At 38.6% G+C, this 26960-nt stretch overlaps 1 protein-coding gene across 2 annotated transcripts; it reads right to left on the bottom strand.

Moving 5' to 3' along the window:
- Nucleotides 1-273: 273 nt before the first annotated feature.
- Nucleotides 274-26960, bottom strand: LOC124141345. 2 transcript variants are annotated; one of them, XM_046509328.2, is made up of 9 exons: nucleotides 26701-26960; nucleotides 11061-11784; nucleotides 9664-9766; nucleotides 9058-9197; nucleotides 4308-4428; nucleotides 3555-3621; nucleotides 2685-2888; nucleotides 2308-2437; nucleotides 274-2112 (listed from the first exon to the last, which is right to left on the bottom strand). In XM_046509328.2, exons 1-9 carry the CDS (start codon nucleotides 26806-26808, stop codon nucleotides 1124-1126), a joined length of 2586 nt encoding a protein of 861 aa, XP_046365284.2. In that variant the 5' UTR covers nucleotides 26809-26960; the 3' UTR covers nucleotides 274-1123. The 2 variants fall into 2 exon arrangements, with proteins under 2 accessions (XP_046365284.2, XP_046365285.2); XM_046509329.2 differs by having other exon boundaries at nucleotides 11061-11664.

The following is a 26960-nucleotide window of genomic DNA, read 5'->3' as shown; positions in this document are numbered from 1 at the left end:
CCTAAAACTGCTGAGGCCACAATTAACTGTTCAGAGTTGCGCCCCTTGAAAACGCCAGAAACCTGTGATTGTGGGTTCGAATCCCGGTTCGCCCTGTTTATGTTTCTAGGTTTGTCAGCACCATATCCATGCTCGTGAGTTTCAACATTTCGAACTTTCCTCTCAAGTCAAACTGATTCAGCCTCACTGAAATACCTTAAAAGCGGCGTTATACCCAACTCACTCACTCACTCACTCATCAGTTGATATAGACAACAAAAAGAGTGACCATGATGATCTTTGGTTTATTTTCCTCATGCCCTGTAGAGTACGTCACATCAAGCTTCCCTAAATGCATAACCCACAGCGTTCATTACAAGGAGGAACTGTTTCATTGTAATGTTTAACACAGCATGTGTAACTAACCTGTCGACGGTCAGTACGAAACAAATGCATTTACTCCCATCAGTGGTTTACAAACTGCCCTCACCAAGGATATAAGCACGAGCAGTCGCCATTATCTCAAAGGGACGCAACTCTCGATTATTCTCTGAAGTGCGTTTAAGAAATATATACTCAAGGAAATAAATAATCTTTGCAAGCTTTGTCGTGCATTGTGGGGGAGATTCTGGGAATAAAAAAGCAAAACGATGAAGTAGTGTACTCTAATTAGTTTCCTTCAGTTTATATTTTCAGCGGCGAATGTGTTCAGATGAATCAATGTTTATTAAAAAATAATAAGTTCGAGTCGGTTGCCAATAAATTATTTGGAGGCATGATCATAAAACAATATGTCCGAACTCTCAACGATAACATTAAAGCCTAAAAAACATAATTTGAACTTTCACATTATAAAGACGGTCGACATACAACATTGATTTTTGAAATGACATTGTGATTTTATTAATAAATCGTTTCGTTGAAATTACATCATGACATCTTGAAATTTAACAAAGAATGAACCGAAGGTATGGACTTTTTAGCATACTCAATTAAATCACAGGCTTGCTATGATCAAATCAAATTTGTATAAATATAGCAGTGCCATATTGCTAGCAATAGTGCACATATATATTTACCCTACACCAATGCAGGGAAGTGATCATAGCAATACGATACTGTACATATCTTGAAATTCATCGTGTCATTTCCAATATGAGTTTCGTCTGCTCGCCGATCTGTAAAACGCATACCTAATTCTGGCTTCTCGATCATTTTTGCTGAAACCCCTGAAGAAAGCTCGGCTAAACTTTCTCCTCTTTCTCGGTTTGTACCGACGTCTGTATGTGTCGAAACGTGTAGCTTTGCCTCTGCGTGCATTGTACCGTGTACCTCTGTTGTTGTTCAGGAAAGTTATCGCCCTTGGAACCCGTCGCTTGGAAGGAGAGTCTTTTGACGATGCTGGAGCTGTCGACGTTGCTGGAGCTGTTGACGATGCGGAGGCTGTTGGCGAGGCAACTGGCGAATCATCTTGGGGTAAGGAATCTTTATCCTGCATTTTATTTTTCACGAGAAGTGGAAAAGAGCCATGCGATTCCCCCTTGCCAAATTCTAAAGGCTGTTTCATATCCCAAACGGAATTTACTCCGTGCTCGTTAGTAAACAAAATTTTGCGGTGGGTGCTGTGGTCCAGTTGTGCAGTGCGCCTGTATCGCATCATGGGAAACCTGTAGGGTACAGGCTGGCGCACCATCCGCGGGTTGAACCTCTGCTGCAGCATCGTCCGAGGAGGAAGCGGCTGCCTCCGGGAATTTGCCGGCTGTTGCACCGTACCTGTGTGTACATCAAGTGTCACCACTTTGTGCGCTTCCGGAGTTGGTCGAGGGATATAAGTATCGTAACGTTCGTGGAGGATATTCGGCTGTGCGGCCCTAGAGTTTGTACTTGGCATCGCTGTAGATGGATCGGCGGAACTGATCCAGTCGTTGGTGAAACCCACGGTGTTCAAGGCGTTCCAGGAGAAGGCTGCGAAGAGGCTCATCCAGTCGTAGTCGTAGAAGCGATAGGTACTGAAGTCCCGTGTGTCTGTTTTCCTGTATACCTCACAATTGGGGTACTCAGGCCGACAGATGCACCTGCAATTCTTGCTTAAATAGCCGCCCTGGTTGCACGTCATCGTATTAGAGCAGTGACCTACAAATACAAAAGCGGGCTTTAATTTGCAATGGCTTGACTTTTAGGATTTTGGTCAGAGACAAAATAATATATACTGTCACTGCTGCGAGGCATATATTTTTGGGCAAAGAATTTTTATGGAACACATTTCAGGTTATTCAGTAACTTTTTTAAGGGGGCGAGGGGATTATGCTGGGTGTGGATGAAACTTACTGCTGCACCTGTACATCATGTTCACAAGCTTCTTATCGTCGAAGGAGAGCTCTGTCACTTTACCGATGACGTCCTGGAATGTCGTGTCCTTCGCGAGGATGGTCGGCCGGATCCGGTCCATTGAAAAAGCCTGAAGTGAGTGAGTGAGTGAGTGAGTGAGTTTTTTTTTGTGAGTTTGTGAGTGTAACAGAGTAAAGGGGGTGTTGAAGGGGCACATCTTGATTAGGATGACATGAACACTTATAAGTTGGTGACAGCGGCACACGGAAAATAAGGTGGGCCAAACTGTCACAGATGGAGTGCTACAAGGGGCACATGATATGATCGAGAAGGGGGATAACACAGTTCCAGGTCTCAGCACGAAGACATCGTCTCACCTTTGGACCATAATGCATTACGGATTTGTAGTCATATCCAACGGTATGGTTAACCACAGTCGCCCAGGTTCGTTTCTTGAAGTCCCATTCCGTTCCAGGTCGGGCGTTTTCGTGAAGAATCGTGATAAACCGGTCTCGATCGGGTCTCTGATGTTCGTGCACGAGTCCAATGGAGTGGCCAATTTCGTGAAGCACGATACGACGCTATAAACAGAGATACTTTCAATGATAAACATTGGTTTACACTACCGTCAAATATAATTTCAAGACACAGGGAAGCATGCCATGTCTGTAGTCTTTTCCAAAACACTGGCAAAACGCTAGGGAACCCATTCTTAACTGGAATTCCCACGGTAACCCTATCATGAATTTGGGCACCTTCCCACCGACCTCCACCCACACTGTCCATGTTGTCCATCTGATACACAAGATATCTTCGACTTCTTCAGCATAAAACCAAGTGCCGAAACCTATTACACACGAGTTTAAGGATACGAGGTCTGGAACCTGGAAACAAGCAATATAGCGCCATCGTAATTAGTTTCAGGGGCGTCTATTATAGCCAGCATTAATGTTTGTTTGTTTTTCGTTTTAAGCCGCACTCAGCAATATTCCAGCTATATGACGGCTGTCTGTAAGTGATTGAGTCTGGACCAGACAATCCAGTGATTGACATCATGAGCATCAATCCACGCAATTAGGATACGATGACATGTATCAACCAAGTCAGCGAGCCTGACACCCGATCCCGATCCCGATCCCGATTACGACAATCATAGTCGCCTTTTACGGCAAGCAGGGGTTGCTGAAGACCTATTCTACCCCGGATCTTCACAGGTCCAGCAGTAATGTGTGTATGCTGTTACTCACGATCCTGCAGGGTCCCTGGAGGGTGATGTTCTGTACGCCACCAATCATCCCCACGTGAGAGCTACACCTACAAGGACAAAACCAAGTTCACAGTCAACTCACGTTCATGTGAACACACCTCTGTAAAACTGTGGTAGTTCAACTATTGCTTTAAGAAACACGATCAGAAATAAATTGAAACGTATATTTTGGACACGTGCACATTGTTTTGAGTATGTATTTTACGGAAGCGTAGTAGGGCCACGGTGATATTATTTTTTGTCTAAGTATCTCCTACGTAAGACTTAGTATCTCCTACGTAGGACTTAGTATCTCTTACGTAGGACTTAGTATCTCCTACGTAGGACTGAATATCTAAATATCTGATACTAAGTCCTACGTAGGAGATACTTAGACAAAAAAAAATATTCACCGTGGCCCTACTACGCTTCCGTAGTATTTAGCATAGTTAGTACACCAATGGACGTAAATTGCTTAATATATTGATACGTCTGTGTTATTTCCCAGTGATGTGCAGTGGCTTTTCCTTTAATCTTAAAAAGCCTTTGAGAAATAATAAAGAATTTGTCATCCACAATGTACAGTGACCTCCGGATACCGCTTAAAGATGCCAAGCTAGGACGTCACAATGAGTTTGTGGATGATATACCATTATTTGAGGGTCCAAGGCACACTCACACTGAACTTGTTTCACCAGCTTTACATGTCATTACATGTAACATGTCAAAAAACGATTCCAGTATTTATACAAACCCAGCACCATTGCGGAACCGGATCCTATTGTTGTCATTTGCGGTGGACATCTTGAATCGGATGCAAGTGGCCTGTTCCCAATCGTACATCGCGCGTTCAAACAACATGATGTCACTCCAGCCTGAAACCAACATACAGATATACTCAAGGGCAAATGTAACTGTGTTTATGTTCTCATTGCCCGTATAATGACTTTTAAGAAACATTTAACTCAATTATATTTTTAGCTATAAACTTTATAGGTTAATTAATCATTGTGAAACTGTTCCCCCATTAGGTTAACTCTTCTACTATGCACAGTTTTTAAAGGTTGACCGCAATATGCTATAAAACGTCATAGTACTACCGCCGTCTGTCTGACACCAGTAGGGTGTGCAGTGTGCAGTGTATGTATACAGTAGGCTTATAATTCAGCAAAGCCAAGCAATCAATATCATCTAAACCACGTAATAACTGCTTTACAGGTATCAGTTAATTCATATTATCATAGTTATGTTGGACTAATAATAATAATAATAATAATAATAATAATAATAATAATGGACGGTACAGAAATGGGTGTCAACGAAGTGAAATGCCATAACAAATCAGCCAAGACTCAGTTTTTCAAGGAGAGGCTAACTGAACGACCACTGCATCGCGTTTGTGTGCAGTGTGTTGAGAGGTTCAGCAACCCTACAGAGTCCTTCGCTTTGATGAGGTCGGCTGGCCTGAAAAGTGAAACAGAATGCTTTCTGTTTGCTGCTCAGGACCAGTCACTTCCCACTCGAAACCGTCAATGTGTGATTTTGCATGAAAATGTAAATATGAAATGTAGATTATGTAATGAATTTAATGAGACTGTCCAACACATTGTCAGTGGATACCCAGCTTTGGCATAAACACAGTATCTTAAGCGACATGATGGTGTAGCTCGATCGTCTTCGCCATGCTTGTGGTTTTGACACAGAGGCCCATCCATGGTACGACGCAAAATAAGGCCTCATGGAAAATGATTAATACAAAATTCCTTTGAAAAGGCCCATTTACAGCCTCAGACATATCCAGGCCAACAAACCTGATCTTGTCATTTTTTATAAATCCAATGAAATCATTCATATTGAATTTTTTTTCCCCTTTTGACACCAATGTGATTGACAAGATTCAAGAAAAACATGGCAAATATGCGGACCTCGCTTTCGAAATGTCACACATTGTTCTCGGTGCCTTAGGATTGGTACCTCCCAATCTGTTGACTGACATCGGGAGAGTACCCTGGTTTGTTACCAGGAATGCATCCCTTCTGACAATCAGGGTAATGCCGAAGGCTGCATTGTTGGGGAGTCTTCACATTCTCCGAAAAGATTTCGGTGGGTTTGACTAGGCAGCGCTTCCTGGGAGAAGTCCCATTCGCTGTCTGGGCTGCGTGTAGAGTGGGCAAGCTGATGACTGCCAGGATCACCCTTACCCCCTTTGCTGCATTTATTGTTTAATCTGTACATGATCATCATCATCATCATCATCATCATCATCATAATGATAATAATAATAGTTTGATGATGTACGAGGATGTAATCCCCTGAACCAAAACTTACATCGTCCAGTGGGGGCTAACCCCCAAACTGGTTAAAACTGGGTTACAGAACGACATGAAGAAAATAATCTTTCAACTCCGGAGCCCAGTCAGCTTCCCTCCGGTATGCAAAGAGGCACAAAACCCACCCATGAATATCTTGGACGCACCAGCGGAAGTTACGTCTCTTAGTCGTTCCATGATGTTATTATCGTACATTTGTCATCATGATGATCATTGCTTTGTCAGCTCCATACCGGTTTAATAGAAGAGGATCTGTATCACCTCGGGCTTTCCTCCCATTTAAAGCCGACACGTTGTGATATAACTGGAATAGTTTTCAAAGCGGCCCTTTAGTAGGACAAACACGCTCATTCGGTTTCAGCTTTCTATGTCTTGTGGTGTTTCAGAAAGAGATTCTTAACGATTGTCAAAATATCGTATTGCTGAGCTTTTCTCTCTACAGTAAACTACGGTTATAACGAACACGCTTATAACGAACTAACGGATATAACTAACTAACTTTTAAGTCCCGACTATATGCTGTAGTTATGCTGTATATATGCTTATAACGAATTACGGTTATAACGAACTAAAATTAGTAGTCCCTTTGAGTTCGTTATAACCGTAGTTTACTGTATACATGTGTGTTCCAGAGCGTGAAAATAATTTACGGACAAGAGGACGGAGAAATATGTTATCCCACGATGTCTCTCTCTCTCTCTCTCTCTCTCTCTCCTCTCTCTCTCCCCTTTCTAATATCAGTTCAAATGCTTATGCTTAGTCAGCAAGTGTGTTATGTCACACAGAAATGTATTAACGCACCACTACTTCATAAAAAAACATTCATATATCAGAAATACCCCATAAACAGCTTGACAGATTGCAACAGCTGTAACTTTAGTTCTATCGTTTATCTGTTTATATCACATAGATTGTGTTATATCGGTTAAAATGTACCCTTAAGGTTATGTTAAGGCACTTGTATCGCTGAGAGATTGATGACGTTACACAGGCTACACATTCATCTTAATTTGTCTCCTCAATCACTGTCTCATCCTTAAGCTTGTTAGTACAATGTACCTATTGTGATAATACTTACAATATTAACACATTTCGAGCTAATTCTGTGATAAGACTATTTTTATTTGGAGAAACTGCACATTTCGATATTAAGTCTATTTCATCATCAACCTATAATATCAAATAAAGAGCCTTTGAATGGCGGAAATTGTGAAATGTGTCATTGTTTGTTTGATATATTTCTTATCTATAAAAGAGTGTGATTTACTGCTAAAAATATTTTTGAGGAGCAAAAGAAACTATACCTCTAAGAAGATTTATCATATGTTTGATTTTAAATGGAAAATATCTTAACTTAGCAATACTGTAACCAAAAAGTGAAGTGTACTGGCGGTTAGTCATCACTCAAAGAAATGGCTATATTTTGAAAATATAATTCGCTTTAAAATTTTATTTTTTTAAAACAAACAAATTTCACATAAAACACAACTGCTTATGGCTATCTTAGACACCTTTGAAAATCAGTAAGTATATTTACAACATTTCAAACATGGCAGGGGTCATGTGGTTGCAAATCCATTTCTACACAAGTCTTCAAAGAACCAATTTATTTGTACACAAAATTACCCAGCTACAGACCACGTTTTACAAACTGTTGCATAAACGAGGGATGTCAACAATTCTTCATATTTCAATAACATAAAAACCTCGGCATACTTTCTTTTGCCCCTCATTCACATTATATGATATGTTATGAATTTAAATGTTTCGTTACATACCTTGCCTTGGCGACTCCATGCTAAGGATCAGACAAATGCACAAGGTCCAACCTCTAAGAAGATTTTATCATATGTTTGATTTTAAATGGAAAATATCTTAACATAGCAATACTGTAAACAAAAAGTGAAGTGTACTGGCGGTTAGTCATCACTCAAAGAAATGGCTATATTTTGAAAATATAATTCGCTTTAACAATTATTTTTTTCTTGAAAAACATAAATTTTAGGATGAACGAATGTTATGCTGTTATATCCATGATATTCGTCCGCCCTGTCCTCAATGTGGGTAGAAAATTATTTGTATGGTACATTGTGTACACATGTGGGATACCCTGTGCCTGTCATCACGGAGGTTCATTCTGATTTAATAAATTCGTCTCCAAGTTTTAGAGAAAATGACTGCCTTGCCACCATGTTAAATAATGAACCGACATAATTTGCACTGACTATATATTATATATTTAGAGATGATTGTATTGATTGTTTGTTGTTTAATGTTGCACTCAGCAATATAGCGCCATCGTAATTAGTTTCAGGGGCGTCTATTATAGCCAGCATTAATGTTTGTTTGTTTGTTGTTTTAAGCCGCACTCAGCAATATTCCAGCTATATGACGGCGGTCTGTAAATAATTGAGTCAGGAACAGACACTCCAGTGATTGACATCATGAGCATCAATCCGCGCAACTGGGATACGATGACATGCATCAACCTTACCAACCGGTACCGGTACCGATAGTCGCCTCCATGACAAGCATAGTCGCCTTTTACGGCAAGCATGGGTGCTGAAGACCTTCTATATTTTGACAAGCTAACACATTCTTCACCGGATTTTCACGGGTCTTTTAGAGATGAACATGTATTCATCTGAACATACAAAAAATATTTATTTGACTCGAGTGAAAACCGTGAACTACGTGTACTATCAGTCTGTCTCGAGGTCACTGTGGCTTATCACTAAGATGAGTGTGATCAAACATTTGGATTATTATGTCATGTAAATTATTAGTCTGATCTCGTGACCTTATAATTTGTTATTTTCACTTGTAGCTGGGCACCCTGTGAAAATATCAAATGAATGAGATAAATATATCACATGACAAGATTAGCCAAATATCTATGGTATTTGAACTTATTTTGGCTATATGGGACGGTGGGGTAGCCTAGTGGTTAAAGCGTTTGCTCGTCATGCCAAAATCACGGCTACCATTCCCGACATAGGTACAATGTGTGGAGCCCATTTCTGGTGTCCCCCGCCGTGATAGTGCTGGAATAAAAGCGGTGTAAAACCTTACTCACTCACTATATAGGTTATTGTTATCACGCCTTCATCCTGAGAATCGTATGAAATACTGAATTAAACTTCTCAAGAATCGTTCATAATGAAGCGCACTTACTAAAATCCTCTTCGTTGATAGCATAAGGGATCACCTTGCCTGGCCAGTAGTATCTATTATGTTTGATTGCCTTTCGTTTATGTCGTGTCAACTCGGGGGGATCACTGTCTACTGAACGCTTCCCTCTTCTTGGGGGAAATCTGCACAATTGATCAAACACATTTCAACAATCTTATATTTTAAAACATTATTATACATATACTGATGGCAACGAATAAGGGAACACTGAAAATATAGGGAAATAAGATTTACTGTCATGACATTTGAAATAGCGCATGTAAAATTGAACACATGTCAGAATCAAATGTTGAGATGTGTTTGTGTACAGTGTTTCCAAAGCGTATAAGATGAGAAGGCTTGGAACCCATGATAGCATACCATTTGACTGTGTCTAAAACTAGGTGTTCCCTTCATAAATACCAGTGTATATTATATAGTTAGTTCGTTGATATTAAATGTGAAGTACAGACATGTTATCGAGCCACCAAGCCTTCAAAACACTTAATGGAAACTTAGCCAAAGGATTTAGTAAATGCATCAATTATTTATCATTAAGTGAAATATCGAAATTATGCTGTCGGAAATGAAAGATTGCGGTCTACGTACGACATATTGTTATAGAAGTATTTCCATTGGTCGCCGGTCAGAACCATGTCCATCTCTGTCGTGATGTAGCCGGGGGCACGTCCATACACCTCATCGATCTTACCTGCACAGACACATGGGATACACAGTACAGTAATATGCTCGTTTGATGCACGTACCAGCTAAGCTACAGAAGGCATCTTTAAGTAGACCACAATAAAACCAAAAAATGCCTGTACATTTTCTGAGAGGTCTTTATGAGGCAACTAGCACAACATTTAGATGGCTAAGATAGGGACCAAGTCTTTAGACTTAAATTCCAGCAATGAGACTGCAGGTTATGGAATGTCCACATGGTCTCGCAAAGAATAGTAAGCTCGGTATACTGACGCTAACACTAGTATTGACATTGATAGTGAAATTTACACTGATCTTGAAATTTATAAATACATTTTATTTGATTTTGATCCTGGTATTCACATATTACCAAAATGAGTAAATGGAATTAGGAAACTTTTACAGTAAACTACGTTTATAACGAACACGCTTATAACGAACTGGCGGATATAGCGATCTTACTTTTTTGTCCCGACTATTTGCTGTAGTTATGCTGTGTATATGCTTATAAAGAACTACGGTTATAACGAAATCAAATTAGTGGTCCCTTTGAGTTCGTTATATCCGTAGTTTACTGTATATATCTACCAATGCTTATGGTGCAGGAGAAACTTTACATTTGTGCACATGTAGGACGTTTATTAAAAGGTTCAAAGCAGCATAACTATTTTTGCGAGAAGTATGATGAGCGAAAATGTTGTTGTATCAATGTAGTACTTTTGCAGGTTCGCTTTAATCGAACGACTCTGTCTCATGTGCAGTTGAGTGTTAGTGTTAACATCTTCACTATAATGTGTCAGAATGTTTATGTTTAGTGGATAGGTTTTTGATGAAATAATTACCCTTCCCTAATGCTTGTCAAATTTTGAATGACCTCATGTTCTCTCAGAATATGTGTATTATTATATATGACCTGTATGACACTGTCAAATTGTTGGCGACTCACCGCTGACTCCTTCTGAATCCCCCCTCCCCTTCTTCCGCCTGTAACACACTACTGGTCCCTTGTGTAAAAGTATATTCCGTTTATGTTAACAGCCAGTGTGAAATGGACTATGGCTAAATTGGCTATGGAAATGCCATGTAACAGCTTCATTACACGTGCCTAACTTTGAATTGTTTTGAACGATTTTGATCTGGATGAGAATGAACCATATCTACATACCTCATGCCGAACTTCACACCTTTTATTGTTTTGAAAAAATATTATTATGTGTTTTGAGGATGACAGGATTCTACCAAATGATATACCTGCAAGATTTACAAAAGCGACGTAAAATCCAAATGGCTGCCGTACTCACTGTTTCTTGTGTACCTGTCCATTGCCGACCGGAACAGTTCGTCCACACAGTTGGGGCCTCCATTAAAGTTATAGGCACTAAAGTCAAGGTCGACAGGCACATCAGCATTCGAGACACGGGTCCCCGAACGAGTTGCCGGGACCGAGATCGGGTCCTCGAGACGAGCAAATCTTGTCAGATCCAGCTGATGGAGTACGTTCCTCCCTGATTCGGATGATTTGAGTCCCGCCAAAACACGGAGCAAACGATCAATCTTTTCGGGGTTCAAAGTCATGCCAGAATGCATCTGTCCAGTTCTGGGGGACATCTGTTTTTCAATGATGTTAAGTTTTTCTAATATTTGCCTCCCTCCTTTTCGAAGTGCCATTTTTTGTATCAAATGAGTCAGATCATTTTTATATCCTTCCAGAAATGATTTTTTCGAAGAGCTTTGTTGATTGTCCCGCGCCGTCTTTAATGGTGGTTCAACTTTTGAAAAAATCTGTTTCGGATTTTTAAGTTGTTCCCGTGGATAATGCGTGACCGGATGTGGAAGTTGTGTACTTGTACATTCCGTGGTCCTTGTTTGAGGAATATGAACTCGTTGACGGTCTAATTGAACTGGCTGAAAATTGTGCATCCGTTGTGAAAAAAAAGTATGTATTGCTAATCGCTGTCGTAGTGAAACAGCTTGAACTATATCGCCATCACCAAAACCCTGCCCTTCCTCTAGCAGACCATCGCCCTGAAATCATCACAGACAGTAAATTACAAGCCAGCCTGTCACCAAAACCCTAGGCCAACATTTCTAGTAATGTATCATGTTAAAAGGGACAGTATAGTTGGAGGATGAAATAAGAAAAAGACACCAGAGAAACAGAGCCTTGTCAGCGTCAACAAAAGATTTCCACAGGAACAATACCACCACCCCATGCTTACTACTTATGACGTACTACCTACTAATCTTGAACGGACTTATGCAAGTCATAGGCTACATTTCGTGGAACGTGGCTTAACTCACTTTCAAGAGAAATAATTAGCTTCTATGTCTCCAGGACAGCTGAGCGAATTTCCCCCGATGTTTGCTCTACCTTGTTCCGCATTTGTTCTTTTCATCGTTCTGTTACAATTTGTGTTATAGAATGTAAAACATACTTTGGGATATTCGGGTAGCTGTCGTTATTTTCCTTGATGACGTAATGACCATTTTTGTACACTTTCCGATTTAACTCATACAAAGTCTCACATCTTTCACAGTTTCACATTTCTTACTTTCTGTGACAGGTATACATGAACTAAATGACATTCGTAAAGAGGTTAGTTATATTCTCATCCTAAAATTTGACCAAACATTAATTAAACTTGGTAACCTGAATATGTAAATTATTTCTGTGTGGGTATACTTGATGATTGTCAACACAGAACCTACCTAAGACAATATACCCTTACAAATTGAGTCAATGAATTAACTACCACTGTTATATAACATGCATAGTATCTAACATCGCCCCTGAAATGATTTAATGCGTATGGTTACGACCAATGACATCCATGCATACACAAGACAGGTACCACATGCCATGATAGTATTCGATGTGGAACAAAATATATTGAAATATGTACGAATGGATTAAAAAACACACACACACACACGCTGCATATGATTTCCATATGTATATATGCAAGAGCCTTGAGTGCCACCTGAGATGAACAGAGCCCCAGTACCCCATTCTTGTTAGAGCCTGCTGAAGAAGATCGGTGACATTGCTGCGTGTTATTGTGTCCCGCTGATCATGTGTATCGTTGATCCTGCTAGACACTTGCTTAACATTCACACAGCCAACCATATTAAAGTTATTAAAACGTCAAACAAAATGTGTGAAACAACTTAAATAATAGAGTAATGGACAGGATGTTGAATGATTTAAGATTTGTCAAAGAAGATGAACTTCTTCTTTATCTTCTTAGACAAGGACACACACATTTTGTTATACGAATAAAACGAATATATATTTTGTAATGGCATACAATAAATTGCTTGATGATCCAGTTAGTGGAAATGTAAGTTTGCCCAATATATGCCTGATTGTGCAATACACTGCCGGGTAAAAGAAAGTATACACTTGAAATTTGGACTTGACCACAAATTGCAAACGTTATCAAAAGTTACTGCAGGAGAAAAGAACCACGTACAATGAACAAAAGAGATATATGACTCAATCATGGACACGGATGTGACAGTTATATCCGTGTGAAAGTTCTCGTATAAGTGTAGTGTTAGTCTCGGCAACATCACGATATTTCTCGTGTATCGCTCAACGTGACATATTATCACATCAGCTTCAGGTACGTCACTGACAGCACATGTGCTTTCTTACACTAAGTACTTTTGCTTGGTATGATAAATGATGAGCCGTTTGGCTGAAATATTGATGATGCAAGGTTAAGTTATGTATCTCACTCCTTCACACACTCACATTGTGAAATGGAAAACGTGCATGCGTTTTACATTTTGATGTCTAATACTTTACAAAATGCACTCTTATATTGTTAACTATGTGTTTATAAAGGCTGCTTCATGATTGGTTGTTACACTGATGGTTTTATATACTTTGTATTTGCTATTTATCATAGGTAAGGCTATACATTTACATCAATACATGTATTGTGATACTGTAGTTCACTGAGCTATGTGATAAAGGAAAAGTACAATGTGGCATATTTGGAAAAGAAAAGGATAAAGTGAAATGTGTGATGTATGGAGAAAGAGAAAGAAAAAAGTAAAAGTAAAACATTTGATAAATGAGAAAAGAGAGATAAAGGAGAAAGTGCCAAAAAGAAGAAGGAACGCAACAATGTGATTTTAAGCTACAATATGTGATATATGGTAAACGATAAGAAGAAAAAGAAACAATATGTGATATATGAGAAAAGATAAGAAGAAAAAGAAACAATATGTGATATATGGTAAAAGATAAGAAGAAAAAGAAACAATATGTGATATATGGTTAAAGATAAGAAGAAAAAGAAACAATATGTGATATATGAGAAAAGAGCAACAAAAGGAAAAGAAAATACAGTGTGTTACATATGAGAACAAAATCTGAAAAAGCAAAGAATAATGAGCGATAAAAACATGACAAAAGAGGGAGAAAAGGGACTGACGCCATATCCTCCTGGTTAGAACCTCTACATTGTGATCCTCAGTAGAGGGTTGCGACAGGCATCACTCACTGTACAAATACTTAAAAGACATAAGCTACCTGAATACTTAATATATTGGTACATGCAATACATATGATTATGACACATAAATAATTGAAAGAAATAAAGAATGAAAATCAAACGTAAATAATCCTCAATATACATGAACGTGCATGAGAATATTTTTTGTTTGTTTGTCTGTTGTTTAACGCCGCACTCAGAAATATTCCAGCTACATGGCGGCGGTCTGTAAATAATCGATTCTGAGTCTGACAATTCATTGATTGATATAATGAGCATCGATCTACGCAATTGGATACGTTGACATACATCAACCAAGTCAACGAGCCTGACCACTCGATCCCGTTAGTCGCATCTTACTACAAACAGTCGCCTTTTACAGCAAGCATGGGTTGCCGAAGACCTATTCTAACCCGGATCCTCGCGGGTTCATACAGTAAGTAGTTTAACATTTTACACCAAGAAATCTCATGACTTTGTATCAAGTATTTTAAAACAATATTTAAAAAAATATTAAAAAAGAACACAATGATCAACTCAACGATGCTTGTATGACATCATGTGTATTGCTACCAGTAATTTTTGCAGTCAATAAGGATGTTCATAGTTCTGATAGTGCTGTTGTATATATTTCTATCCTTTGGAAAACTTACACGTCCTTCGTTGCGTGTGATCCTCGTTCTAACATGTGATTCCATCATTATTGTGTATCGCTAGACCGAGTGCTGTCGGAGATTTAGAGAGCGCTTCGGTCGAGATTTGTAAAATATTCCTATGAACAGAATTTACTTCGTTAATATTTGAAACCCTTATCACACTACACGAAACTTTAAGAAGATTGTTAATAAATCTCAAATATACAGTTTACTGATTTAAACCCAATTTGATGTAAACAAGGCTTCTGGAAATAGTTTATAATGTTACACGGTTTACAGCTACTGTCTATCACTACAGTTCATCTCATATGTTCACCGTATTGTATTATTCTGTATAAGCTGAGATCCTCAGACACATACAAATGTCAGGGTTTAAAGGTGACTCCCCATTTTAGAGACACCCCAGTTTGCAGCCAGCTTAAACAAATAAAGACGAGGCTTATACCTTCCTACCTCTTCATTGGGATCACCCACAGATACCCCCCTTCGTCAATACATAATAATGAAAAATTAAAAAGTTCCTCCATATTTTCATTCTATCATACAATTATTCATATTACGACAGACTTCCGACATACAACTTATCTTATGTACAGAAAACTTTGGATCACTGTGGACTTAGTGAAGTATTCCTGAATCCTAATAACGTCAACAGAAGTTGGTTAAGATCACAAGTTGAATTTGTACTTCCAGACCATTTCATACAATCATAAAGAAATAATACATCGCCTAGTTCCAAGGGATAACAGTATCCATTATTGAAAGATTCCTCTTCTTTCGAAAATTAGTTACTACTTCCCTACAACATGTCAGTGCCTTTCCTTAAACACAGTACCTCTAATGGACCGATAGAAATCGGCAGATGACGTCTGCCCCGTGAGGACACAACATAGCGTCTGTGCGACTGATGAATTTCACGATCTATTTAAATGTATTTATTTTAGCTCTCATACATATATGTATTTACAGGTAAAGGTAATTCGATTATTATTGCGACCGTCAATTACAAATAAACTTGTATATCATACCAGTCCAGTATATATATATATATATATATATGTGTGTGTGTGTGTGTGTGTGTGTGTGTGTGTGTGTGTGTGTAAATATTCTGTTAATATGCTCTTGTACCATTTGAGAATAGAATGAGTTATAATGACTTGATATCGGTTGAGTGTTGTTATAATTTAAAGAGTTAGTTTTCCAGCCATTCCTAACACATAAGCAGGATGATGTTCGAGGTAGAGGGGCCTTTCACTTAGAACTGATGTTTATCACTTTGTTCAAGGCATAAAAAACACAGGTCTCATTCTTCTATATTTATTATTTTACAAAATCTAAAAAGATTAAATCTGTATTCTGGATGATTCCATTACACTTTGAGGTAAACCTGTATGTCTCATCTTATGTATCTGCCTACAAATGGGGATTTTAAAGACCCGAATGTGCCGCTTTTTACATGTAATCTACATTTAAAGTATGTATTGGTCATAACAAACATGTCGCGACTCAAATGCTCATTTCAATTTTCAACACGAACAAATATTCATGATTGTATAAATGAGGAGGTTCCTCTATGAAGGTCCAAAGTCAATTCTTATACTTTTCATATCCCTATTTTGTACCTCTGAGGCTATATATCTCCACAATCCATTAAGAACGTGTGACTGCTTGTGAACACTGACAACCAAGCACAATCCATCTGTGTCGTTTCCCAAAACGCTATATGACATTAGCGTTTGCATAGTCACATTGCTCTACAGCAACATCTTTTGTAGTTAGGCTAAAAAAAAAAGATTTAAATAATATCAGCATTATTATGAGAAAGGTCTGTTAAGAACTACCCCAGTAAGTCAGTCAAAGTGACAGTGCGTTGTAGTACATTAACATCAAGTACGGACGTCAAGATGGCCGACACGATCAACGGGACGAGAAGATTTCCGAAGTTGTCAATGAACCTGTGGCTATTATATGTTGCCATCATTGTTCAATTGGGCGATAACTCAACGATGATTATAACAGATGTTTCGAATAGATACTGCAATATATTCATAGATTCTGTTGGGATGTTGCTGACAACATTCGTAATGTTAACAGGGATGGGTCGGAGCGAGGATATTTGATTAAACACTCTGTCAAACACTCTGAAGTTTTCCAATATAGGATAATGCGCTGAGTGTAATATCTGTATTATTCGGTATTTAAGGCCACATGGCCCATTGTACTGTTGACCTTGGCACGAATTGAGCTGCCTTTCTAACTGATCTGTTTCTTAATGCATACGGGTCAGAAATTCTGCTGGGATTGGCAGGACCATGACAATTACATTTGGTCAAAACTTTCAGCTTGGTCTCAGGTATATTGATGATCTGATTTATCATAATAATGTTCAAATAGCAAATTCCTTTCCACTGATTTTCCCACGTGAGCTAGAAATTAAAGAGACCAGTAAAACCGCTTCATCTGTTTCACATTTACATATATGCATAAAGATGCAGAGTGACAAAAACTATCCTCACGACAGTATGTCAAGATCTAGAGGGAGGACTTTCCAATACTTTCCTTTTATGTCTGCACGTATTTCAAAGGACGTCGACCGCCTCCGTGGTCTTGTGGTATAGCGTCCGCCCGGAGAGCGAAAGGTCCGGGGTTCGATCTTCGGCCGCGTCATACCAAAAGACGTTAAAAGATGGTACTTGTTGTAACCCTGTCTGGCGCTCGGCATTAAGGGGCTAAAACAAGGACTGGTCGACTCGGAGTCAGTATACTGTGTCTGAGTGGGGTATTCATGTTAAACTTGTGTCATGGTATCTCAGTGAGCTAGCACTATAAATCGGCATCAGTTCGGACTAGTACAAGCAGCCACTATTTGATAATGGTTCACGCTTTATAGAACATACAGTCAGAATCTGACAATGTGTTCTGCTTTTAGTAGAGATTTCTTAAGATGATGGGATTTGTCGCGTGTTATTACTATATCCATTGCACACAAACATACATTTAACAGATGCTTTTCACAATGAGGTAATTATAAGAGCCTTCGCAACTTCTTCTTAAACAACATATCGCCTCATCCGATCTCGTGTTATCCGCATCAAGTAATGTTACTAAAGAAGACGTCTTTTCGAGACATCCCGCGACGATCCGGGCTAGAATAAGCCTTCAACAACCCATGCTTTCTGTAAGAGGCGATTATGCTTGTCGTAAGGGGCGACTAAGGGGATCGGGTGGTCAGGCTCGCTGACTTGGTTGATGCATGTCATAGCATCCTAAATGCGTAGATCGATACTCATGATATCAATCACTGAATTGTCTGATTCAGAATCGAATATTTACAGACCGCCGTCATGTAGCTGGAATATTTCTGAGTGCGGCGTTAAACAACAAACAAACAAACAAAACTTATAGTGATCCACGTTCCAGTATATTCTCATGATGTTAATCACTGGATTGTCTTGTCCAGACTCAATTATTACAGGCCGCCGGTCATATAGCCGGAATTTTGCAGAGAGCGGCATTAAACAACAAACAACAAAAACAAAATTTTCGAGACCATGCGTTGTCTCGGGAGATGTATAAAATCAAATTGTTTCATCTGTATGAGCACACTACATAAACTTGGCCACTCATATCACATTCTTCTGGTTCTACTCACTTAGCGTTACGAGACAGTATAATAATTGTCACTTTTCGTATGACACGAAGAGAGTGATTTTCGCGTCATTATGCAGCTTTAAGGAAGAACCGCACGATACATCATAACACGGTCACATCAACCAAGCTTTATACAACATCTATCATCGCTGACGTACGTCAGTCAAACGTCATGTTTCGTCACATTGAATTAACTCTTTGTTTTCGATAAACGTTACACAAGGACATAATCTGGTTGTCGTTTAACATTGTTAAGTCAACTTCTTAAAAATTTCTGTCAGAAAATTTCCTACACATATAAAGTGACTAACAAGATGATGGTTGACATATGATATATATGAGAAAGTGGACAAAATCATAAATGATTTCAAGGACATGTCCTACAAACATTTATATCTGACAGGGTGGGGATTCACAACCTGTGCTGGTCTTAAGAGGCGACCAAATGGATCTGGTAACCAGGCTCTGCTACCTGGCTGATTGCGTGTCGTGGTACCCCGATGGCGTGAACAGTTGCTCACAATATCAATCACTGGATTGGCCCAGAATTGAATGTTTACAGGCCGCCATCATATAGCTGGACTATTCTGAGTGAATCTTAAACAACAAACAATATTTTATATGTATTGTACGCTACTTTACAAAAATAAGTTTGCATAGTCCAGTTTGGATGTAGTTCTCATAAAAATTTAATCAAATATGGCGACTTGAGTATCATTTCTTTTCATTTGCCCACATACGATACTATCCTTGTACCACGTGTAACCAACCACGGGAAAGAACCTCCTGGGTGAAACAATACATTTTGACTTCTCATCATATTTTAAAAGTACAGTGTCACTGGAACACAAAAAAATTCACAAACTTCTGTCATATTTATTTCAGAGATATATGGCATCAAACATTTGCACTCTTATTTTCTGCAGTCCAATTTTCAGACTTATAAATGTTTACGTAACAATTGCAGTTTTAAGATATTATGTATTATTAATTGAAAGTAGACATGTACACTTAAATGTTTCAAAATAATGTGTATATTACAATACGAACTAATGAGAGAAAATACGATTTGTTTGTACTATCCCCTTACACATGGTGGTATTTACGGAAGCCAGTTGACGTCAAACGTCTTTCTTTATGACGTCGCAGCACAGTTGCATCCCAGCACCAATTATCTCCCTTTCCGTATACACGGCAGTTCCCATGTTTGTCCATCATTTCGTATTGAACAGAACTATAGTGTACACTCATATACATCAACAATAATGCATACTATGGACCTTTTGACTTCAGTAAAAGTAAATAAATGAATTATATATTGAATGTTCCATCCATGAAGCCAAAGTCATGCATTATCCGCCCATGACCGACCATGAGATACTGCCCAATCAATCATGTGGGTTGTTCGTCATTGAACTTTAGATAATCCCTCTGTTTACCCCTCATCGTGCCTGGCCGTCAGCTGGCTTCGCATACCGCCCAGTGCCGCACTGTGATGACGTCGCGATTTAAAAAAACGGATATATTTTATCACAAGTGTCACAACTTTCTTTTTACTTCACGCAATGTAACCAAATTGTATAACATGCAACTCGAGTTGATTGTCTTTCCAACATTACCTAAAGTCAACAAATCCAAAAGATCTATGCACTGCCTAGCCATCGATAAAAGTGCTGGTATTATAAGTTTCCTGCTTTTCTACATTAATTGTAATGTGGAAGCACCCGAACATGGCAAGTAAAGTCAAGTAAGCGCACTTGTTTGAAATATAAATGTCCAATAATTCATATCATGGGAAAGTATATACCATGACGTTGATAGACGCATGATATTTGTGTCGAAGTACATATTCACTGTAAATTTACCGTGATTAATATTTACCGATAAAAAACATCGATGAAGTTTTTCAGTGTTTTTGACATCAAAACAACATTGACAGAAGTGGTCGTGATTAGTTCGTGACTGTTTCAAAGATTATGTTACAATACGAATGACAGCGTGGAATGTATATCTTGAAGAAATCCCGGTTACGTCCATGTATGTTTCTGTGTCTGCGCTCTTTCATTTGTGAAAAAAACTTCGGGGTAATTGACAGAAAGGACAAAATGTGAAAGATCGCTAAACAGCCCTGACAATACTCAAATTGACATCGCCCAATATCGGACATCATCAGTATTTCTTAATGATTAACAAGATTATACTAACGTACAACCACCCAAAAGTACGTACACGTAGATTCAGTCAAAACCGTTGATCGTTTTCACGGCCAGCAAATCTATTCAATCGGCTCAAACCTATTTTCGATCACTCGTAACTCGGGCGTTGCAGATTGTAACGTCATTGGACGGAAAAGAGTAAAGCGTTTACCCACTGCTGATATTTCGGATAACATCAAAGGTGAAGACTTGCAGTTGATTATCATACGTTAATCGAGAATAATCAATAATTTGTAAATCTAAATTGAGAATTGAGAAATTGAGATTATATAACATTTTCTGAGAAGATTTATAAAGTGTATTTGATATATATATATAATTGGTTATCAGTTATCTTGTACAAACACAGCATGTACCATGTACATTAGACTCACGGAAAATACTATTTCAGCAAACCAATCATACCGCCGTAATCACAGTTTAAATGAAAGGAAAAACAAACCGAAATCGAACTTTTCAGCAAATCGTATCCATAAGCGGTTAACCCAAATGCAAAAAAAAGCATTGCTGTCATCATTTTGGAAGTTATGTTGATGTTTACAATAGTTTGTATCGCGTGTATTATCGACAGAAAAGGGGACCGAGCTATAATGACACGAGAAACCGACCCTGACACAATTTGTTTACAATATGGCGTCGACTAACGTTAGATGTCGTGACCACACTTTTGAAATCTCCTTTTGTGACAAAATGTGAAACGGTTAGGACAATTCATTCACACGGTTAGGTTGTTTGAGCATTCACAAATGACTATTGGTCATTTCATATGAAAAAAAGCAGCATTTAGTTGTCGAAACGGGCGAGCATGAAGGACAACTGGTAGACAAGAAATCGCGGCACAGCTATGATGCAAACGTGCCCTGTCGGTCACTTCGGGCATGGCCATTCAATGTTTACGTTTTGATCATGAACTTCCTGCCCATTAATATACACGCTATACCACCTTAATATTAACGATCATAGCTAGATTTGTATATTTTCTGTAAACATGTCGTTTCGTCTCAAGCGCCGTGCTAAATCGCCATGACACAAAAGCGATAAAAACATGCAACACTTGAACAAAAAACTTCCGTTGCGTACTAAACGTCGCTAGTCTCACGCCAATAGCTGTACAGTGAGCTAAAGTAAATCTTTCTAACCAGTCTAATACATTTCTTTTTCAAATTAAATATTATAATAGCTACGTGGATGTGACCTGCGTGCATCATAAAAAACGCCGTCATTCGCATGAAGTTCAACAAGGCAGAACAATGTCGAGAAGCGCGGTAACCACTTTACTAATCTCGCCATATTTCGCGAGTTACAAGATGTTAAAGCTGAGATTATAAGGGTGATGATGGTTATAATTTTAATTTTGCGCACTCAGTATTTGACATCTTAATTCACAGTTAAAAAGGGACATTTTCACAGGAACATATATTGTCCCGTGACACTAAGAGGGTGTGAAAAGTGAAAGACCATATATGGTCCCGTGGCACCAAGAGGGTTAATGATATATTTGCATGTCTAACCCTGTAATAGTTTTGAAAGAAGATAAAATGAATGATTATGAATGATTTATTCCAGTTTGCACTTTTCACACATTTGATGTGTACAACTGAGTACATGCGCCACATTAATCATCACAGTGTACACATTGTTAAATACTTCACAGGTGTTTATACTTCTCCGTCACCGTGAATACACACTCTGTGCGCTCTGGTAGTGATGCGTGCCTATTTTCAGTGAGCTAAAGACGTGATAATAGAGTCAAATGAGCTCTATTCAATGGATAATCATTGCTGCTGCTGCTGATGATGATGATGATGATGCACACGTTGTCAAACGAGAAACATTGACTTCTGGGCTCATTGATCGGAGCACACATTGCATCCCTCTTGCGGAAACAAGGTCCTTACTTTATTCGTTGGTTAAAAATAGCGACAACACCCTAAAGCAGGTGTATATATTCAAGGGTGGTTATGAGCATAGTGTTAACAAACCCACGAAGTACACACGACGCCAAATACAGTGAACCCTGGTTAATACGAACAGTTTGGTATTCAATGGACTCTTTCGGACTAACGAGAGATTTCGAGATGTTTACACGCGATTTAATGTGTCCTCAACTGAACCCTCATCCTTTTTATCGCCTTGTTGTCGTGAGTCTACACTCTTCAAAAAACGAAAAGCACAGGTAGCATGTAGTTCATTGAAACCTGAGTACACAAAAAAATCCGGTATATAAATTGGATATATGTTATTGGAAAATGTTGTTCGCCTGATATTCGACAAATGGTGCGTCAAAACGCAGCCATTGTCGATTTGCAATGTCTTAAACGGCATTGTTTTCACACTTCGTGGTAGTGGCTATAAAAGGCAAGCATAAGCCAATTTGTCATTCAATTGTCAACATTGTTAAAGTTCGAAAATGCCAAGAACATCGCCAAAGGACGTATCCTACACCAGGAGATCTGACTTGGTTGTGGTTCAGGGAAAGTTGACAGCATTTCGCTACATTGATCAAATTCTTCAACCTCACCTTCTTTCAATCATTGACCGCCATAGGGAGTTGTTTCAACAGGACAACGTTCCACCGCACACCGCTCGTGTCACGGTAGATTACCTTCATAATGCCAACATCAACGGTTCGCCCTGGCCGTCGAGATCCCCATATCTTAACCCAATCAAACACCTTTGAGATTAACTCGATCGACGTGTACTGCAATTCTACCTGTGCGTTTATTTTTTTGAAGATTGTATAATGCCTTGTCAGACATATTGTAATGCTCGTCAATTTCTTCAAAGTGCTCAATGTCTGAGACATGCGTTCCAACCACATTAAGATTGAACGCCTAAAAACAACTGAATACAGGTAACAGTATAACCGGCAACCCATTTCACTTACTCACTAACGAACAATATCTGACAGATTCTGGTGTAAATCACACATTTACATGAACACTTAAACCTAAGGCACGTCTCCCAAAAAACACATCCGAATGCTGATCAGCCATTCAATCAAACTTAAAAAGAGTAAGCCAGATTTTTAAGTGTCATTAAGACTGATAGTCCCGGAAGTCTTTTCAAATGAAACTGCATCAGCATTGTAAGCATTGCATTTAAAAAAGATTTACAATTTACTTTAAAGACAAACAAACTTTTCAACAAGCTGTATCAACAACAGAAGTCTTTTTTGGGAGTGTTATTATTTGTTTGAGGACACTTTAGTTGGATGTGAGGTAAATTAAGCTAGGATAATTTTGTGGGAACTAACCCCACCTCACTAATCCAGCTTGTCACTGCAGCTTGTGTCTTTTGATGATAACTTCTAATAAACGCCTTGTCGGTTTATCTGTACTTATTACACTAAACCATTCCGTAAAATGAGGTTTGAAATCTCTGTTACGGTTTGTGAACAGTCTGCTAGACACGCACCTTAACAGACAATTCATTATATTGGAGCAACGTGTAACTTGGGTTTATGATTCACAGTACGACAGTATAACATGATTTAAAAAAATAGGATGACGGAACGCTTTTGTTGATACAGTTGACTCTGAGCCAGGAATTCTGATCGTGTCTCGTGATTTCTCCATTACGTATTCGGAGATAATGGTTTCGCTTCCAAAAGTGTTCGCTTTTTTATATTTAACCTAATTTAATTTTTTTATGTTTTTTGAAGAAATATAGGGCAAAAACAGCAACTTATACGTATACTCGTCTGAATACACACAAGAGCCCACCTAGTGAAGTCTCGTAATTCCACACATGTTTCAGTCCTACCCTCGGGAAGGATGAAAGTGTGTATACGTGTATGTGCGTGTGCGCGTGATAGAGTCTGTCTGTCTGTATGTATGTTCTTTGTATAATACATCTTTTTCATATTTCGTTGGACTATTGGAATCCTGTCTACAACAGACTGCTTGTTACAACGAAATAGAATCAATATCTCAGAAATCATCTGAATTTACCGTTTATACAACTACCTCATATTTTGTAAAGGGCTCCTTTGATGTCCTTGTGGCTGCCCGAGCATTTACCCAACTGATTTGAATAGCCGATTGAAGTTAGACATGTAATATCATGCATCTCTCTATTGCTAACAGTTGGCACACTTGTGACGTCAAATGACGCCCAAGTGACCTCCATTGACGCCAAAAGAACACCTCTACTGACATCTAACCTTGTATGTGTGAATATGTTCACGATTAATCTCTTTACTAAAACCATTCTTTATCTAGAAAGGCGATATGTTAGTTGCGAAATTCATTAATATCTTTATTTGAAATGAAAACAAGAAATTCAAGTTAAATGGGAATACATGGTAAAACATATTTGCTAGTACTTCATCACATTATCCTGCAACAGATGGTTACTATTTAATAAGCTGCCTTAAACTTCTTGTCGTTTTTCTTAACCGGTAAGTAACTGACGTTTTGCCAGTCTGCTCGCATTTACATCCACAAGTCCAAGTGGCAGGTAGGGACATATACACCGTCACAACGTCAGGTTTAATATTTAGTTTATTGCGGAAATTGTTCAGAAGAAATAAATCATATTTTGAGTTTTGACAAGAAATTCAAAAGTATTCCGATTGTTCCTCTCCAGATAATCCGCCCGCGTGGGTTATGATCAAAATGCCATTATGCACACCCAATACCATTAAGGTTAAGAAATGATTAGGGTTACATCAGGAGAGATCCCAGTGACTAGGCTTGTTCATCTGTAGGAATACGTGTATGACGTGTGCGTTCCGGGTTTCCTTTGCTCGGAATAATACATCATTCTTCATGCGTCGATTATTTTTGGAAAATGTAAGTCATGTATGTATGCTAGTAAAACTGCCATATAGAAAACTGGTGTTGCTTTTCAAAACATCATAAATTTTACGCTCAACAAAATATGAGAATTATTTCGTAATACAATGATAAAACGATCACAGAGCAATAGTCGACAAATCAAGTTTGTATGAAGAAGGTAATTTCGTTTCTAGATACCATCTTATATTATGTAGATATATATAATAACGTACCTGTTGATAGTTCATAACTTTCCAATACATGTAGTTCATCGGATTGTCCTGAGAGCGAACGCATGCATTATATTGGACGTCAAATTGTTTGGTAAAGGCAAACGGCAAATGCATATATATATATATGGTATAAAACCTAAAGCTGGACGCATAAAAAAACCTTGTTCCCCTCGTGATCCTGTTAGATTAATCCTCATTCATCAAAACCAAAAAAACTCATATTGTACTAGCGTTTTAGGAACACGGGTACCTTATTGACACCGACTGTCGTCCACCAAGACTAATAACCCGGAGAGTGGAAATATGGGAGTCAAAGGTGCGTGTCCTCCCGAATATCCTAAGCTGATCACAAGCAAAATCCACACGTCAATTTAAATATTGAAAACAGTTGTACAAATGGCTGACAGCTACTTTTTTTTATTTCACTTGACCGTTTTTGGTTTAAAGCAAACTCAAGTGGGCACGTACTCAGGTTATGCCTTCAATAACTTAAAATGGTCGATTTTCCCAATCTCCACAGAAAATATAACTATGAGCAAGTCTGTGACCAACTCCTTAGAAAATCAGCTTTGGTCCAAGATTTGCTTTAAGCTCAATATTAATGAAACGCTTCCTGAAACCTCCAATGCTTGTTAGTCTGACCTGTTAATATGGGGTTGTTATGAGTCGAGAAAATAAAAAAAGTATTGAAAAACATTCATATGAACAAATTTTACAACTTAAATACCGATAACTAAATATTTTGGTTATTTCAAACATTGTATATTTTGGGCAACAAAGGTCACTTATCATACCTTGTACATACTGTACAATGTGTTGAAACGAACCCTGATTTTCGGTGTGACGAGCGAATGCTTACACAGCAAGGCTAGGCCTTTTCAATTCCACATAATACATACCAGAAATTCATGATGTGTTCCGTAGTTGCCGACGTAGTAACCGCCAACGTTTAAGCCACGGCATGTGGACAACAGGCATGGTATCACCAACAACAGAGGAAATCTCATTTCTACAGCATACAACACTCAATTTAACTCAAACAACTCATCACTCAAGTTCCAGATTCCGAGTATTGCTGCAGCGAAATCCTAAGCTGAATTTCTCTGACGGAAGAGGACCGACTCTTGAGGGTTTGACTGTCTAGGCGCACAAACATGTA

This window comes from Haliotis rufescens, unplaced genomic scaffold, assembly GCF_023055435.1.
Source record: "Haliotis rufescens isolate VD_foot unplaced genomic scaffold, xgHalRufe1.0.p SCAF_25, whole genome shotgun sequence".
Classification (NCBI taxonomy): domain Eukaryota; kingdom Metazoa; phylum Mollusca; class Gastropoda; order Lepetellida; family Haliotidae; genus Haliotis; species Haliotis rufescens.
This window is presented reverse-complemented; position numbering and strand designations above follow the sequence as displayed.

Coding starts and splice junctions, on each gene's coding strand:
- LOC124141345 (XM_046509328.2), bottom strand. CDS start 26,808: ATGAGATTTCCTCTGTTGTTGGTGATACCATGCCTGTTGTCCACATGC. Junction 9,767..11,060: donor GGACAGGTACACAAGAAACA/GTGAGTACGGCA, acceptor GTGTCTGTGCAG/GTAAGATCGATGAGGTGTAT. Junction 2,889..3,554: donor TCCAGGGACCCTGCAGGATC/GTGAGTAACAGC, acceptor CTCTGTTTATAG/CGTCGTATCGTGCTTCACGA.